The 18,787-nt window shown below is 40.6% G+C and overlaps 1 protein-coding gene across 1 annotated transcript in view; it reads left to right on the forward strand.

Annotated features, from left to right (window-relative positions):
* The first annotated feature begins 272 nt into the window (after positions 1–272).
* The window catches only part of PARP8 (poly(ADP-ribose) polymerase family member 8), a 110,248-nt gene continuing 91,733 nt past the window's right edge, over positions 273–18,787 (forward strand). Inside the window, exons 1-2 of the mRNA XM_039709915.1 lie at positions 273–703; positions 1,405–1,459. Coding sequence (XP_039565849.1) covers positions 613–703; positions 1,405–1,459 — 146 coding nt within the window. The 5' untranslated portion in view covers positions 273–612. The remainder of the gene's footprint in view (positions 704–1,404; positions 1,460–18,787) is intronic.

The following is an 18,787-nucleotide window of genomic DNA, read 5'->3' on the forward strand; positions in this document are numbered from 1 at the left end:
GCCGTACGTGCCGGGCCGGGAGCGAGGGGAGGGTCTGCGGCTCGGCGTCGCTGCAGCAAGCGCCGGCCCCGCCGCGCCGCCAGGGACCGAGTGCGGGTGCCGCCGCCGGCTCTCCGCGCCTGCTGCTGCTGCGCGGCGATCGCCGCTGCTGGCGGGAGGGGCAGGGATGTGAGCGGCAGCGGCCGGGTCGGCTTGGCCCCCCCCGCCCTTTTTTTTTTTTTTCCCCCCCCCCCCAAAAAAAAAAAAAAAAAAAAAAAAAAAAGACCAAACCAGCCAGCCAACCCAAAAAAACCCAGAGGGCGTGGGGGGGGTGGGGGGATCCCGTGTCACCGCCGCCACCCTCCGCTGGATCCATTGTGAGGAAATTGCCATTCGCCGGCAGCGGCGGCACATCTGGGCGGGCGCATCTGGGCAAACAACATCGGCTCCCGCCGCCTGCCTCCAACGTCCTCCAACCGGCCGAACGGATCTCACCGGGCCGCCGGGGAGGCTCCTGCTCGTCAGCCCCGGGCTCCTTCTTTCGGGCTGAATCTTAAAAAAAACCCTAGCAGCGCGGGGGGTGGGGTGGGGTGGAAATAAAGGCTGCTATTTTTTTCCCCTGGGATTTATTTCATGGGGATGTGTTCAAGACAAGAGAGGATTCAGAAGGATATTGACGTTGTGATCCAAAAGTGCAAGGCGGAAAAGGACTGCCTGTTTGCAGGTGAGTTTGTCCCCGGGCGCCAGGTTGGCGGCGCGGAGGCTCCCGTCGCCGCCGCCGCCGCCGCGCCCGACCCGGACCGCGCTCCCGCCGTGCCCGTGCCCTTCGCCGCCGTTCCCGGCCGCGGGGCCGCTCTCAGATCCCGTCTTCCTCCTCTCCTTCCGAGGGCATATGAGGGCAGAGGAGACCGGGCGCCGGCCGGGAAAGGGGCGGGCGGGGTGGGGGGACGGCATCCCGAGCCGGGGAGCGTAGCGGTGGCCGCACGCAGCACCGGGAGCGCCGGGGGCGAGCCCGAGCCCGAGCCCGGCGCTGCCCGCGGCGCTTTCGCTACGCGGCTGCTCCCGGGCGGCCTCGGCGCCTGCCCTGCTGGCCGGCCCCAGGCCGGTGGCACGCCCAGCCGCACACGGGCCCTGTCCGTGCCAGCACGCCCGGGCCGTGCCGGTGCGGGGCCGCTGGCCAGGAGCCGTCGCAGGAGCCCGGCTGTCGGCTGCCTGTTGCCGTGTGTGACAATGGAATTCCCTGGCGTTGCCATAGCACCGGGCACTTGTTGCGAGGGGCTGGGGGGAGATGCTGCATTTCCTCTGGCTCACCCCGGCTCCCTGTCCGCCGCCCCCGTGTCGGGAGCTGAATGCTGCTCCCTAAAACCTCGGCTACTTCAGCCAAAATCAAGACAAGTTGTAATAAAGCAGCTCTTTGTCTTTCAGATTTCAGGTACTCAGACTCCACCTTTACCTTCACCTATATTGGAGGCTCCAAAAGGTACTTTCTTTACAGTAATGACTCCATTTCCTGGTGGCAGTAAAATGCAGTGGTTCAATAACGTGGCAGGTTTTTTTGTTTCCTTGTCTTTTGTAAGGATGATTAAACCATCAGCCTTCGTGCAAACGTAAACTGAGGAAGAGGTGTGGAGGGAGGTGATGAGAAAGGTGATCCTAGTCGTCAGAGGCTCCTTCCTTGGAGTCCTGCTCTGTGAAGCTTTTTTGTCTTTGCTTTTTTTCTCAATTTATGTAGAGACATAGAATTCCTGCCATATGTAAACCTAACAGAAACATTGCAAAGGCATCAGTGTATGGTGTAAAGTTAATTCATGTTAAAAAACTGGGAAAAGTTAAGATTGTAATAAGAAATAGGCCAAATTCCACATCAGCAGCTTACTTCAATGCATGAGAGCCATATTTGGTCCCATGGCAGATGCAAGGCTGTTTGCAGTTGACCAAATTAAATTCCTGAATCATTAAATGAAATGTCAGTGTAACCTAGAAGGCTAAAAAAATGTGGTATTGAATGTTTAAATACTATTTTAAGTGGATCCAAGCTTGTGTTTATGAATTGGATTGTACCTGTACACATTTTCAAAATATATTTCAGCACTGATTTGTTGTGCTTGTCAGTTTTTAAAAAGAAATATATGTAGAAGCTTGAACACATTCTTCTGCTTTCCTTGATTGTTAGTTACAAGGTGCTAAAGTAAAAGTAAATGGTAAGTTGGTCTCTTTTAGCTAGATTTTAAAAATTTGATGTAGCAAGAAGTTTTACATTTATTTTTTGGTCCATTTTTTAAAGTAATTCAGTTTCTCTGGTATCTTTGTCAGTTATTTTTCTTTTGCAGGGTACATCACATTTAAGTACTGCATTCTTTCGTATTCTTTGCAAGTGAACCTGTCAGTGGAGGCAGCACTCCCACAGCCATCGGTGCTCCCTCTGTGCATACTTTGGGATCTGGCTGTAGGACCAGACTCCCAGATGGTCCCCAGGCTCCCAGGGTTGCTCAGAAAAATGTTTTCCCACCTCACTATCCTACCACTTCCTACTAAAGGAAAGGACAACTTCTGTCATTTTCAATGAAGTAGAATATTTCACCCAGTATCTGAGAACCAATATATTTTTGGGTTGCTCATAGTGTACTTTTGCCTTCAGTATTTTAATATATGCTTTGTTTTGGTATGGTTTTAACACATTTTCAAAAGGATTGATACTGAAACACAGGCCTCACGTGACATAAGCACCTTAGCATAGGTATGAATTCACAAAACCTTAAAGGTGTGTCTGCCGCGTTTAACTGTGATCCCTTTTTCAAGCAGGGCCTAGCCCTGGTGGGCTAAGGTGATACAGAGGGAGAGGCATGTTAATTGTCATGAAAGGCAAGAAGAATGCAAAGTCATAAGTTTTACTTTGATAGAAAAGAGAAGAATGTAATCAATAAACCAGAGTTATAGCAAAGCATAGTATCAGTTGGATAAATGTGATGAATATGATAGGAATGATCTGCCATGTTTGTAATCCTAAAATAATGAAACCACAAGTTACATAAAATCCTAGCCCTTAAAACTGTACCTTTCAGATAAGGAAACAAAAATGGGCAGATGCCAGAATTGTAAATGTATAAAAGCCTGTGTAAAATGAACCACAGTCAGCCGTGTATATGGAGGTGCTACCCCCTGCATGTTCTCTTGGCATCGGTGAAGGTGCTTTTCTTTACAGTACCTGCTGTGGAGTAGATTCCTTCTAATCAATACAATAAAAACTATTTAACAGAGACACCATTTATTATTTAACTAAAATGATTGAATTTGAAAGTTACTTTGAACTGTTCTCTGAACCAAATATCATAGCAAGAAAACAGGAAGTTAAACCTGTTTATTGTTTCCATTTTCTGAGCTGGATAAAGTGAAAAGCCCAAGGGCACAACTGATGGCAAACAAACAGGTTTATCAATGTTGAAACAAAGTGTTGGCACTTGCTTACTGAGAAACAGAAGAGGGCCTTACACTCCCCAGCCTTGAATTTTAACAGGGGTCAGCATTTGCTTAGGAAACTGATGTCTGAAAAACAGTCTCAGAACCTTGATGATTCAAAGAGAATTGAGAAACAATCGTAATGCTTACAGAAATTGGTGCAAGTGGGTTGTTTCTTAGAGCACACTCAAATTCCACTTTCCTTTTCACATTTCAAGCACATTAAAAGCCCTCCTTTTAGAGGAGGGTTTAGTGTTCTCTGTGTTCCCTCCTTGTTTGTATTGTGATTCAGGAAGTTGTCCTGCAGTATTCCTCGTGTACAGTGGTGTACTGAGTGGCAGGCTTACAGCAGTAAGCTCTCATACATATAAAGTGTGTCAAATGAAAGCTATTCAGAACAAAACTTCAGCTTCTTGCATCAAAGGTGAGTGAGTGGTTTCTGTTTAGAGGAGATTCTTATGGAGCAGCACCTCCATGCAACGTGTGCTGCATTTGGGCAAGTCTCCAATACAGGGTCAACAACAGTGACTTACACATGGTAACAGTTTAGGAGAGCACAAGGTCATCCTAGGACCTTCTTTTTTGCCTTTGGGTATGAGTTTTTTCTTGCTGACACTGCTGCAGCTGTGCTCTTCCTGAGTGGTGGCACCATTTTCTGCTTATTGCACTCAGGAGCTGTCCCAAAATGATATAGCTTCTTTTAGATCATGGTCATCAGCCAGTAGGCCCTGTTCAGTTACTTCAGATACTCAGCCCAATGGCTTTTGTTTTTCCAGTCCACAGGAGCACAAGCATTAGAGTATGGGCAGAGGAGTGAATGTTCACTGAATGGATGTTCTAAGCAAGAAAAGGTCTGAATGAATAAGAGGAGAAGTAAGAAAGATTAAAGTACTTTAGTACTCGTTATTAGCCATGCCTGTAACTAAGAATCTTTCATGCTTTGTTTCCTTTAAATTTTTTTTAGGTCAGTGTGTAATACAGCTTTGGTTTAGCCATAGTGGTTACATGGAAGAGCAGAAGTCCTTGAAAAAAGGAAATTTGTTTGAGAAGCAGGATTATTGGCAAATGATGATATTAGCAAGTTAAATATCTCTCTGGGTTTTCCTCAGCATACTGTAGTTGCCTTTAGTGCCCATTATGTTTGTTTGTCAGTGATCTTAATTTATAAACTCAGAGCTAGATTAACAGTACATCAGGGTAAGTCCATGGAAGTCAGTGTACCAGTATTATTTCAGTTATTATGAGGTCCTAAGGTTTAGTTGTGCTTGTTTCCTTCAAACTGCTAAGTTTATCTGTGTGAGATTTTTTTTCTTGGGACTGGCTTCTCAGGCTTTATCTGATTTTTCCCTTGTTGCTTGGATTGATTGAATAGACTCTTCCTGCACTTTTGAAATATTCAGGTGGTACATAAGCATGCTGCAGATCCATCCAAATAGATAAGTCTGATACTGAGGACATTTATTATTGCTTATGTGGACTTAACTTGTAATCCCATAGTAAATTAGTACTAGTTCAGACAATCCTTTTAGAGTGTATTCCTTAATGCACTGTGTTCGCGCTTCCAAATTATTAGATCTGTTTGTCACTGCAGAGATGTGACCTGTTTTGGGAAGGTTTTAATTAGCAATTTATTAGTAAAAAGCATGTCTTAATGTGGGTACTAAGTACAGGACAGATTGTTTATCAATTTGATATGTTTTTATTTCATTGTCAGAAAGCAGTAAGTAGGTTGATTTCTTATAAAAAGAGGTGTTCAGCCAGGTGCTGTGACTGTGCAATATTTATTCTCCTTTAATTATATCTAGAAGAAAATTTAATTTTTTTTTTTTCTGCAGGATCTAAAACAGATATTAAATTGTGAATATGTGGAGTTCTCCATTTTAAAAGAGTCTCTAGTTTCTTTTTTTCTGTCCCTGTATTAAGCACTGTTCCTCCAGAAACCAAGCAGACTGAACAGATCTGCTGATCTGTCATCTTTCAGATAAAAATGCATGCTGCCCTGAAGTTGTTTTCAGTGTATATGTCGTTTGATATGCTTTACATAGAAGCAGTGCTTGGTTGTCCTCAAAAAAGATATTTTCTCTTTAGTATTTTTTCCACCCTGCTCTTTTTTTTTTTCCCTGAGGCTAAACAAGGACATCATATCAGTCCTGAAATACTTCTTCATTCGAATACGTTCTTAACTCTCATTGGCAGTGAAGGACAATGACAATAAGGTTGTGCATGAGAACTAATAATGAGATCTAATACTGCAGCATATTGCAACCAGGTAACACCTGAACATACAGATTAATTTTGCCAGCAGAGTTCTCATCTCCTATTCATGCAATGATTTACGTTCTGCCTTCTGTACTTCAACACAGTGATTGTAACAGTGGCAGTTCTGAGAAAGCGAGGAAATTTTGGTCTGGAGTATTTGTTTATTTTTGCTTTAAAAATGACAGTTTGTTATCTTACGGGGTTTTCATTTTGAATATTTGGCTTTTTGTGTTTTATTCAGGAGGTTATTGTAGTATCAGACACTCTCATGTAAAATGATGAGTTACTTTCCATTTCACTGTAGTAGTGAAGCATTTCAAAGATGGGGAGCTGTGCCACTGAAAGAGTGACTAAATTGCTTGTAACTTTATAGCTAGAGATGAAACCACTATCTGCAGTTCTAGCATATTATGTCTACAAGGTGTTTAAATCACTTGACAATAAGTAGGTGCAGATAACCTTTTTCTCCCCTTTTATGGTACGCTCTATTGATGCTTCTGTGGATTTATAAAACTGCCTACATGAGAGATTCCGTTTGGTGAGGAATTTCAAAATTCCTGTGTAATTCTGATAGCACTGAAGTCTTTGGTACACAAAGTAAAGAAAAACGTGTTTAGGATAAATTATACATATCTTAATATTGATGCTCAATTTATGTAAAATACAGGAAAAAAGAGAAAACTGAAAAACTTTAGTTTTTAAACTAAAACACATAATTTTTCCATCAGAAAATACCAAAATGAAGCACATTTGTTTGGATGGTTTTCTTTATTTCCAAAATCATGTAGTTTAAGACCAGCATCTTTTGGTTTGGACTCAGCTCCCCTGTCAGGTTTGTTACATGGCAGTGTGCTTACTGGCTGTGCAAGGATTGGAAGGGGAAAATTGGACTGATTCTTTTGGTAACAGTGGTAGCTTACATAAGATGAAAGTATAGCTTATGAAGGTGACAACTTGATTTTAATGGAATCCATTGCCCTGGCTGGTTTTAGTTTAGACTAAACAGTTTTATGCAGAGCCTAGGAAGGACTGGTGCAAGCACAGTTCATCTCCTGATGCTGATGACTGTGTATAACTTTGCTTTCAGGTTATTAAGTAGGTAATTACATTCCTGAAATCTACTCTTACAGTACAAGGGATGAAAACTAGATACACAGCTCTTACCTAGCCATCTGTTAATGCAGTTTCAAAATACCTGGAAATTTCTGCTTCTTTCAGTTTTAAATTTCCTATCAAATATGGCTTAACATTTTTTGCTGTTACTACACCATTTCCTACACTGTTTCCATGAGAGAAAAGTCTGTGGTATGAGATGGGAATGTAGTTTAGCTGTAACATGTCAAGAATTGTGATTTTCATTTTTTCACTAAAGATTCTGTAGATAAGGTAATGTTAAATACAGCCTTGGGTACTTAAAAGTAGCAGTTTTGGGTCCGGCATTACTAAAACTTCAGTTTAAAAATCTCTCTCTAAGATAAGTGTTTTCCATTCTATGAGCTTCTGTTAACGTACCTTCATTCTGACTTTATACTACTTCTGGTATTGTCTGTGTGCAGTACGTACGTGAAACCTATCCATACATCCCTGTAGACAGTTTTTTGGTAAATGCTGTAAGAAGTTCAGTAAAATCAGGTGTGATTTAACAAATTACTCATTCTAGAAGGAGATCTAATAGAACACCATAGTAAAAGTGCATCATTAAGTCCAATGATAAAAGGTTGTGAAAAGCAAAATCACCACTACCATTCTACTCATGGTGATACTGAGCTTGCCTTATTTTGCCTGGTTTGTGTCTGAAAGCTCCTTCTTACCTTGCTATTAAAAAGCCTGTCTGAAATTAACTCTGTCCCCATCACTGCATCATGTAAAAAATACATACTTCAGGGAAAGCATGATCTTGTGGAGATCCTGTTCAGATCTGGTGAAGTAAGTTGCTGTCCTCTTTTGGCTGCCTACTGTACCAATACTAAGAACAACTACTTTAAATTGTGAACCCCTTCCTTTCAGTGAGAAAAATGTGGTTTTAGGCATTTAAATTAATGGTCTAGTTTTCAGAAGTGTCAAGCTGCCACACCACATAGCAGTCTTGGTATTAGCATGGGTTGTTTAGCACATTTTAAAGGCGTCACAATTTTTATTGCAGGTGTTTTTGCCATACAGATGCATGCACTGTTTTTTGAATGGTTTTCCAGCATGGAGTTGGGGAGAGTGCTTGAATGTCTTTACAGAAAACAATTTCAGTAACTTCTTTCTCTACTTTCATCCCATATTTTAACATACTAGTACCTAAAAATAAACCTGTAGGCTGTCACTGTTAAAGTGTTAATGTGGTAAGACAAATAAATTTAAAAGCAGAGTTCACTCTGCCAAAATTAATTTAGATCATTTTTCTCTATATTGGGATTAATGCCATTTCTGCCTTTTCGTGTTAGTCTCTCCTAATTTCCCATATATTTCATTGCTCATAAATAAAGATCTGAAGATACCTATTGGTGTATTTTTTCCATGGATTACTTACTGTATGGAATGTGAGTTCTCATTTGAGTCAGAGTCTAACCACTCCCGAGTCAGAATCATTTCAGCACCTAGAGTGAAAGTAAATTTAAACTTGCTGGGAGAGTTCACTTAAAAGTGTATCGCCCTACTGCTAGGGCATCCAAGTAAGCCATGGTCTTGCATGTGCTCAGGCAAGGCAGCAGGCAGAAAACAGCCTTGGTCCAGTGCTTTGAGCACCGTTCTGTAGCTTGCTGGAAGGCAGAGGATCTGTGTGAGCCTGCCTTGTCTTCTCCTGACTGTCACCTAAGATGGTGGCATATCCTGGCAATTAGGATGGAACTGAATTGTTCTGAGGGAGAGGTCTATAATGCTCAGTGGGAGCCTGTCTGGAGCCAGGAATTAAGGGCAAAGAGGAAGCTCAAAGAACCTCGCTAACACTTCAGATGTTTCCTTCCAGCCCAGCCTCAAGGCATTGATCAGAAATAAAAAGGGCAACAGCATGTCACCTGGATAATGAAATATACTGTTTGCCAAAACAGTGCAAAAAATGGTCACATGCCATTTGTATAAAGGAGTATGTAATTAAAGGATAAATTCCTTTCAGATTGTGCAGCATTCTGCATTTCATCTTCTGCAGGTTGCTATCTTCAGATCTTGTTGCTTTAAATAAGTGTTCCATTTTAAGCTTTTAGAGAAGAATTTTTTCACATTAAGAGCCAAGCCAGAAGACAGCATTGCTTTGCACCATTAAGATGTCATGTTTCTACCAAAAAGGTGTAAGGAGTTTGTGACAGACACTGGTTGCTCTCAAGCAGAAAAAATAGGCAGTGGATTAGACACAGTATTTCAGGTCATTAGCTTTTCAGCAAATTACTTTTTTTTTTTTTTTTTTTTTTGGTGTATGTGTGTGTGAGTGTGTAATCACTCATTCTTGCTTATTCTTCTTCCTTAATGCTGAAAATGTCATCTTGGATAGGGAATTCTCACCCCAGAATACTCACACATACAGTAGAATATTAAGATAATTAGGATGCTCTTCTGTCAGTCTGGAGTCGATAAAGGTGTTAAAATGGAAGCATTTCATTGTAATAAAACTACCTGTTGATAGTCAACGTCTTGATCTGATTTACAGCTCTGAGTCTAGAGTAGTTCTGCTGATGTGATGAGGCTCACTTGTGTGCACAGTGATACTGCTGAATATTTGATTTTGTGCTGATTTCTCATAGTGAACAGCAGTTTGGGTGATTTTTTTTTTGGATGAGTGGGGGAAATTCTGAAGACCAGAGTTCTGTTTTCTGTCACTTTTGCAGATGTTTTCTCATTTTTGAGTACTTTGGTGGATGGAGAGCTGCAGTCTGTCAATGGAAAAAGACTCTGTTCCATGCATGCTTACCAGGTTGCCGATGTTGCTGGGGGCATGGACAAATGGCCAGTTGTCAAACGTGTGCTCCTCCTCTGTCTTTCTAGCCTTAACATCTGAAAACCTGGTTGTCACAGAGTCATCTTTTAAGAATACAATCTTCTGGCCACATGAAAAGCCTCTTTACCTGTCATTCAGTCAGAATCAGTATCAGTTCTTAAGCTGAGTCTGGAAATGGTTCAAGATATTTTTTGTAGATATAACCCATTAGTTGAAAGAGAAATTATTTCTTCTCAAGGACAATTCAGTGAAAAAAGCTAAAAGGATCATTCTGGTTTTGTCTATATTGAAACTGGGTGAAATCTGGTAATTTCAATATATATTTTCGCAAAACAGTGGAAACATAGAAAAGAAACATTGCACAGTATTTCAGACAAAAAAAGTGACATTCAGGCATTAAAAACTTCTGGAAAACCTACTTGGTTTATGCTGTAGAGCAGCAGTTATGGGCGCTATCAATAGTCTTCTGTTACAGACAGGGACTTATAAAAAGTAGTTTACTGTTTTAATGCAGTTCTATGAATATTGCATGAACTCTTTCATACATGGTTGTAGCTGTAGTAGAGTTACAGCTGAAAACCGAACATATTAATTCTGCTCTTTTAAGAAAATATAATGAATTATTTTGCTGTGAAGACTTAATCATTCTGTAGAAGAAAGCTTGTTAGACTTGGCATAAAATTTCAATGCTAGGATTTTGTAGGCTCATGCTGAAGAAGAACTACTGTTTTATCTGTTAGGTCACAAGAATAGTGAAGATGGATATGTTTAAGTGGCAACAGGAGGAACATAACCTTTGCCTTTGGTATGCAGTCCTGCTTTCTACATGTTCTCTGTGCCAGATTTAAATGTTGATGGAATTTTTACAGAAAACTTCAGTGTTGATTAAAGCACTAAGTAGAATAACATGGGGTCAGCTCCTGCCAGTTCAGTTTTTGTTCAACTATTTTGCTGTGTAATCTGAGGACATTTACAATTCCATGTTTTAGCTGTTGCATATTATTTGTTCATTTTGGTATTCTATTTTTAAATTATGAGTTGTGATTGATTCTAATGCTTCTTTGGTTTTAGCTAGATACAGTGAATTAGAAGACTCACATTCTTCCTGTGAATCACATATGGGGAGGAAGCAAGTACAGGGAGACTCCAGGCTCTTTTTGTACCTGAATTTACATCTCACTCATAATCATTTACTTGTTATGGTTTGTCCCTCTTGTGTTGAATAATTGCTTATTATGCTGTTTCTATGTTTAATTATCAATTATTAGATATGAAGAAATAGTACTTCACTAAAATGTATGCCTTTATTTAAGACATGAAGAAACACATTCATTCTGCAGTTCAGCAGAACACTGACCTTTGCCAAGGGCAGCAAACATAAAGAGATATGTTGGGTAAATATATGTCTTCTATATCTAGCACTGTCTGGCTTCAAGGCAGGCATAGATGTGTGGAAGATGCTGGCTTCCCAGGGGGCTCCTAAGGATTAAGCATTTGCTGTCTGTGAAGAGTACAGGAGTCGTAGTTAAATGAGTCAGGATAAAAATTGCAAAAGCTATTGGTTTTATGGAGCACATAAATCGATCACGTTTGGGGTCAAGAAAAGCTGGCTACAGTCTTTACGTATTTCACCTATTAAAAAGTCATGATCAGCCAGCAGAGCAGTGAGTCAAGTCTTTGTGAAAGGTGGCCTGTCTTGTGTGGCATGGTAGGCACTATTTGTAAAGCACATTTCCAGCATATCTCAGTGTGTGTAAGTTGCAGAACTTTTGATGTAAGTACTGAGCAGATCATCATAAATTGCTGGCATTAATGAGAATTTTGTCCTTCTTGTTGCTGCTTACAGCGTATTCCTGTCTTTATTTTGTCCCACATTAACTTCTCTGTTGTACTTTTTGTGATGTAACATTATTACCATATTCTCGGCTAATTTAAATTGACAAATTGCCATGGAATTTGGTGAAGTCATGCCAATTTACAGCATTGCGGACCTGTCTATAATTGTATTCGTCTTGTTAAGGAAGTGTAAGTAGAGCAAAGCTAAATATAAATGTTATCTTCTTTGACTTCTAACAGAAAAGTTTAGTATATGCATGATTAGTTACATACCAAAGTGAAATTACACATTATTTGTGTTTGTATTTAGATGACAAGTAAGGACAAGTTGCATCAAGACTGATAAAGTGAATACAAAGTATGGTTTTTAGGAATGGCTTGTATTGAAGTCGGGAGGACCAAAATGGTGCAGAGATGCCTGAAGTGATGGGGGCTTGAGGTGGTCTCTCACATAGCAAACAAGCGTTCCCAGCAGTGTGGCATTTGGGTCTCATGTTTGCATGTGCTGCAACTCATAGGCAAAGGCCAAGATACCACAGTGGTCTCTTTTTTTGGTTTTCAGTGCTAAGCTGAACTTGGCAAAGCACTGGCCAGTTTGTTTATAGTGTTGGTGGTCCCATGGGGTACCTCTGGCACAAGGAAGACTATGAAGGTTAACAGCATGAAGCAGCTCTAGACCACACATCTTCCAGTTCTTTTCAGTTTAGATATAGATTCTGAAATGCTTGTTTCAGTTCTTTTGGAAGTTTCACCAGAATAAAGGATGCACGTGTTCGTTGCTGTGTGGCTAGGAAAAAATCCCCCAGAAATCCCTGCTGAAATAATTGCAGCTGCTGCCTGAGTTGTTTGCTGCTTTAGGTTTAAAAGTCCTTTCAAGCTGGGGTGTTTTTGTGATTTCTGTTGTAGCTAAATCTAAACTTACGTAGATGCTCGGAAGTGGTATGTATTTCAGATCTTTAACTGCAGGTGCTGCACAGGTGTAAGAGTGAATTTTAGGTTAAACCAGTAGAAGTTGCATGCTCTTAGCATGATAGAAAATGTGAAATAGAATGGCAAAGGAAATAAACCCAATGTTGCCTACATGGTTTCCCATTCTTATTTCAATTTATTCATATTACAGCCTCCTTATACTTTAACAAGCAAACTCTGTAGACCTTTGTGAGTCTCTCTCCAGTAACTGTTTTTTAATTCTGTTCCCCTAAATAAAGGAAATCTGATATTTTGATCAGTAACAATGCATGGTTCATTAGGTACGTGGTGCTCTTAATTGTCACTTTGGATGCTGAGCGTGTTCACTCACAGTACTCACTTTGGTGATCATGACAATGTTCATGTATTTGGTCAGTAATAGGACTGCTTGATAGTAACTTTTTACTCTCTATAAGGTTTGAGCTTTTCCTTGGTTGGATTCTGCTTTGATTTATAATAGTGTAAGTCACAGATTAATTGCTTGTCCTGTTAGTGGAGTCCTGATGGTAGAGTTTCACTAGTGAACTGGACACCTTGGGTATGTCGGTGATTTCTTTAAGGGTCAGGCTTGAAAACCAGGTTTGCCTGCTGTGCAGATCACCAGCCCCTAAGGCAGAGTGTGGATGAGGCCCTCCACACACTGGACCTGTAGTGCCCAGGAAATCTGCTGGGGGGTGTGCCAGTAAGAACAGCTGGAGGGGTGAGCCATGGGCCGTGCCCTGCATGGCCATGGAAGTGGTGGGAATGTGAAAGCCCTGTGTGTACACCCTTCCCAAAGGCTGCTCTGCCACACCTGCATTAGTGCACTGGCATCCACCTGCAGTGACTGTCTTTTTCAGAGCTTTCAGAGCAGGACAGAGAGCTGCCCCAGGTGAGCTCTGCTGTCTGTGGGACAGAGCCTGGCAGTCTGCCATGGGAACCTGTACTTCCAAAAGGCTGCTCTCCTCCACTCTCAGGGCAGGTGGCACTTGAGGACTAGTGGCAGGCTGACAGGCAGCAAAACCCTGCAGGGCAGTTTGGTGGAAGTCAGGTCAAGTAAAATAAAAATTAACTTCTAAGTAATAATATTGAGTCTGGGGAAAACCTTTTGTTGTCAGCAAAAAGCTTGCCAGGCAAGTAGAAGAAATTCTGTAAGTTCAGTATCAGTGAAATCCAGGAAGAAAAGAATTGAAGCAGGATCACAGACCTTTTTTATTGCCTCTGCTTCCCAGAGGTCTTGGAGTCCTTCAAGTTAAGCATAAAATATTTGCTACTGAAGAGGAACTAGGCAGAAAGTATCTCTGGCATTGCAAATCTTATGCAATAATCTAGCATGAACCAACCTGCAGCATATGCAGCCGCTCCATACCGTATCCAGTGTGTGCACACACATTGATTTTTGGCAAGTGGTGTCAGCTTTCTTGTTAGCATTCCATCCTTTCCCAGAGGATCTGAATACATCTGAGCTCTTCATAATAAGTTTTTTTCCCTTTCATTTTTTTTTTCTGGTTCAAATTTTTGTGTTTTTTTAAATACGCATGCAAATCAGTTTTGCCCTTCATTTCCTTGCTAAGTTGTCACAGTGGCCCTGAGGCTGGCAGAGGTTCTGCAACTTTGCTTAGGGTGTTGCTAATATGTGACTGAAGGTGGAAGATCCTTGTCACAGGAAGAGGTTCACTATTTCCTTTTTGTTGCATGAAGGACTACAGAAGCGAAATCAGGAGGAAGTAGGGCAAAAAAAGACCACAGGTTGATATTCAGCTCTGTTACACCAGTTTAGAGGTTCAAGCCTACCTGTGTGGGGGAAGGCATATTTATTAAAGCAATTGTGTTACACAGCAAAGACAGTAAGATGTACTTTCCTCTACAATTAATATACCTTAAATGACAATAATGACAATGAAAATATCTGTTTTCTCTTTATCTGTTTACCTCTTATTTTCTTTGGGTTATTTTAAATTTATTTTTAATTGCAGTAAATAATTCTGGCAAGAGTTTGAAGCCGGATGTATTACCTGCTATAGTAGTGTTATTTCCTTAAGAGATACAATGCCAGGCTTTGTATTATTTTAATCTGAAGAGCTGAGCATGACTAATACTGCATTTTATTTAAATTTTCTACCTAAAATTTAAAAAGTAATATTTTATGCATTTGACTGATGTGTATTCAAGGCTCAGATAGATAAGACAGTTGAGGTGTTCTACCCCTGATATCCTTAAGTTCTGTGTTGGGTGCAGCCCATAGTTCTGCAGTGGCACATTATGCCAGTGATGGGGACATAAGCTGCTACTGACTGAGTGAGAATCCTTTACACCTCTCAAACTTCAGTGATTTCAATGTCTAATGATTGCAATATGCTTGTGATGAACTAACTACGTAATATACTATGCTGAAAAAATGCTTGGTTGGTGAGGTGAAGGCTGAGTGGGCTGGAGTGATGTTGGGATTTTCCTACCTAGATTGTTTCAATTTTGAAGTCAATTGGTCAGAACTACTGAGGTTTTTATTATTGTACTTGATAAGTTTCAGGAGATCATCACAGAAATATTTTAATTTTGCTGCTGATCAGTATGTTGACTGAAACAGAATATATAAAATGTTTCTTCATTTAGCCTGATCCTCTCCACCTCTGGACTATGAAAGGAAACTGATGAGATGACATAAGCTTAACTAAAGAGAAAACACTGTTTAGTTTCTTTTATATGGTCATTTTTTACCTTTATATTCAGGTTTTTTTAGTTAAAGTTTACTGGAGTAATTGAGGAAAATATTTAACTTCTGGCCAAATTTAGTTTAGAAATAATCTCACTTATAGTTCAAATTGCTTTGATTATTATTGTAGCTGCAATCATCTGCATAAAGTTGAAGCAATGATATTGGCTTTATTTACACTCCAAGAACTTAACCCAGTGTATCTATCTGTGTGTCTTGGCCATCTATCTAGCTAACCACCCCCCTCCCCACCTTATGTTTAAGCGTAACATGTATTTATTTACAGAGGCTCAACACACTCTCTGGTTCTTTAATAGAATTTTCATTAAGATTGACCATACCACATGGTCAATGTCATCAATAGCATTTTGAGAAATTCAGTTTGCATTTTTTTCATAACCAGCTGCTTACAGCTACATCTAGTAAAGTGGCAAATGAGCCTGCAGAGGTGTCTTACAAAACAGCATGGTAGAAACATCCATCTTGTAAAGTAAATCTAGAGCTTTATTTTCCACTGACAGTGAAAATGGATGAACATGCCAAGCAAGTGGCCATGTACTAGTAAGAAGGCAGTGGGACATTGGGGTCAGAGAAACTTACACTTGTTGGTCTTTTGAATAATTTGAGAAGTGACTTACTCAGGTCTTACAGCACCTATCTCGTAAGGAGTACTGGCCTTTCTCTGATTTTCTGGAGCTGACATATGGGCATCCAGCTCTGGGTGGGACTGTCAGGGTGCTGAGGAGAGGCTTTGCAAAGTTGTCCAGTAGGAGAAGCTGCCAGGCTTGTGTCAGGACTTGCACTCCCAGGGAATTTAGGTACTTGGCTCCTGTCTAGAGTCATGTCGCATTAGGTATCTATGCAGGCCCTTTTATGTTTCAAAATATGACTAAATGTTTTGTTCTAGTGGTTGCCCTCCATTCACTGGTATATGATCATGATCTGTTCCCAAGGTAGAGGTGTCAGGGTACTCAACTGTGAGACAATACAATCCAGCCTCACAATTAGGCTGTACCAGCATGAAAATAGAGCCTAAAATTTTCTTAAAACCTGTGCATTGTCAGGTCCTTTCTAATTTTTTAACTTTTACCTTTTCTAAACTTTGGTCTCAGGATCCTAAAAGTAAGGACTTTTGTGTGTGACTTAATTGTGCAGGGCTGCTTGGATGCTGGCAGCTTGGATGAGTGCTTTGGAGGAACAACATAGGTGCTTGGTGGAGACAGCTGGTTAGGAATGGAGATGTCCAAGACTATTTAATGAGCATTCATTCAGTCTTTAGTCTCCTGGGTCATCTAAAGAATTCTGGTGGTGAAATGAAACTCAACTGAGTCGGTCAACATAGGTTCCTGTATTTTTCAGTGGGATTTTGCTCTAAATCTGTCTTTTAATACAAAGCAGTTGTGAGATTCATGCCTTGCTGTGGTGTTTTGAGTAAAATTACAGTGCATGTCCAGCATACTCTCTGTGTGAGATTCAGGTGCCACTGAATTGTGACATCGGGCCTTTGACATCTTAAGATATATTTCACAGATGACAGAATTGTCTGGGTTGAAAGGGACGACCCACAAGCATGGTGGAAACATGCTTGATCCACAAGGATCATCAAGTCCAGTTCATAAGCGAATGGCCCATATGGTGATTGAACCCTGAACCTCGGTGTATTTAATCATTAAAGAAAAATAACAGTTGATTTTTTCCCCCCCACACCAGTAAAGTCTGTGCATTGTGATCTCCAAATCTATATATCTCATTCTACAGCTTCACCTCAGGCTGCCTTGGTACAGTGTGATTTATAACCTGTTCTCCTCTTCTGATGGTGTGTTTTAAAAAGGTTAGAGATAATGGAGGAGAAGGTCTGGATGAGCTTGTCTTTCACAGCTGGGTATTGCACTGAAGACATAATGTAGCTTATGAACTAAAGCATCTGTATTGTCTGAATGCATATAGTTGCATTCAGGTATTTCAAATTAATGTTTAAAGTGGTATCTAATGGAATGGGGAAAAGTGACATACCATTGCATCAGCATGAATGTCTGTGGCTCACTATGAGAAGTGCTGTTATACCAATTAAAACAATATGATTATGCATGCCTTGTCCTAATGTATCTTTGGTGAATGTCTCATGGTTCAGTGAATGCTGTTGTCTTGTTACAAAAGCTACAGTTGAAAGGGTTTGGTGACATTAGGGGGTGTCCCTGGCTTTACTGTAATGCTTTGGGGTATTTCAGGAATAATGATCTTTCATTGCCTTATGTCCAGCCTCACACCTGTCAGCAGCTAGGCAGATTGGAAATCTGACATGGGAGCATAGCTCAGACCAGACACACAAAACCAGTGCTTAGGTGGATGTGCTGGAGCTGCCTTACTGATTGGAGCCAGGTATGGGTGCACAGAAAGGGTTAATCAGGAGACAGCACTGGAGAAACTGAGGGAGCTGAAGATGGCTGGCTATTAGTAGAAAGGGCAGGGGGAGTGACAAGGAGATAAATGTGTGATTTGGAAGGGGAAATGCAAAGATAGATGTGAGAGCTTGAGTCAGAGAGAAAATGATGCCAGTATGAGCATGTGAAGAAAGACAGTGTCTCAGGGAAAAAAGAAAAGTAACACACTTGAGAAAAAAAAGGCGAGGAATGTATTCTATTCTAAGGAAATGTAGCATTCCATATTGATAGGCTAGGAATAAAGGGAAGACTAAACTTCGATGCTTTAGGGAGAAAATGGACTACACAACAACAAAAGAGAGTAAAAATCAGAATCTGTAAATGCATTTGTATTCAGTGCTGCTCTGTAGGATGAGACAGGTTTTATCAGCCTGTGTTATGGAGAGAAGTCTGTATGGATAGATACCTGGAACATCATCTTTCTCTTAATATCATGTTCTTGATCTAAAGCTTGAGGCCTCCAGCTCTGGCAAATAAAGTATATCTTTTTTTCATGTGGGTAAAAGGATGGTCTTAATTAGTCTCATTAGAGACTTTACTTTTAGATTTTACTTTTTTTAAAAAAGGAAGCTAAAGATAATCTGTTGGAGGAAGTGCCCCCCAAACATTACAGTTTGATAAAATCATAGGATATTTTTAATGGTGGCCATGATCAGATTCAAAATTGGATTTAAATTAATTTGTGTCCCTATAACTTGTAAGTGTTATTGCAAACTGTAATATAATCACTAGATCTAACTCCTGGCTGAGCTAACATTTTCGTTTCAGGCAAACAAATTGAAATTGAGTTAATTATACAAAACCATTTGGGTGTATATAGTGTAGGTTTCTTATTAAAATACTTTGCTTTCTTGTCTTCAGTCTGAAAACAAAATACTTGCATATTTGCACACATAAAGTTGAAGCATTTGTAACGTTTGTAACATCTGTCAGTGGGATTTTAAATAAGGGTTGTAATCCAGATTCATATAAATTTCCTCGTATAACAGGTTACTGCAGGGAATGATCAGATAAGGGTTCACACTGAGGCCTGTGGTGATGCGTTAGGATTTTAGCTTTTATATTTTTCACATATTTGTTATGTGAACAATTCTTTAGTGTGTAACACTAAAATCCTCATAGAGTGTTAGCTATCGCTTTCCCCTTTTGGTCAGACAAAACAATTCCTCTCTAGGCCTGGGAATCAAGGACACCTCATTCTCCCAGGCCCTGAGAAATGCAAACAAAAGTGAGTTGGGG

The sequence above is a fragment of the Passer montanus genome, unplaced genomic scaffold, assembly GCF_014805655.1.
Source record: "Passer montanus isolate IOZ18808 unplaced genomic scaffold, ASM1480565v1 scaffold22, whole genome shotgun sequence".
NCBI classification, from domain to species: domain Eukaryota; kingdom Metazoa; phylum Chordata; class Aves; order Passeriformes; family Passeridae; genus Passer; species Passer montanus.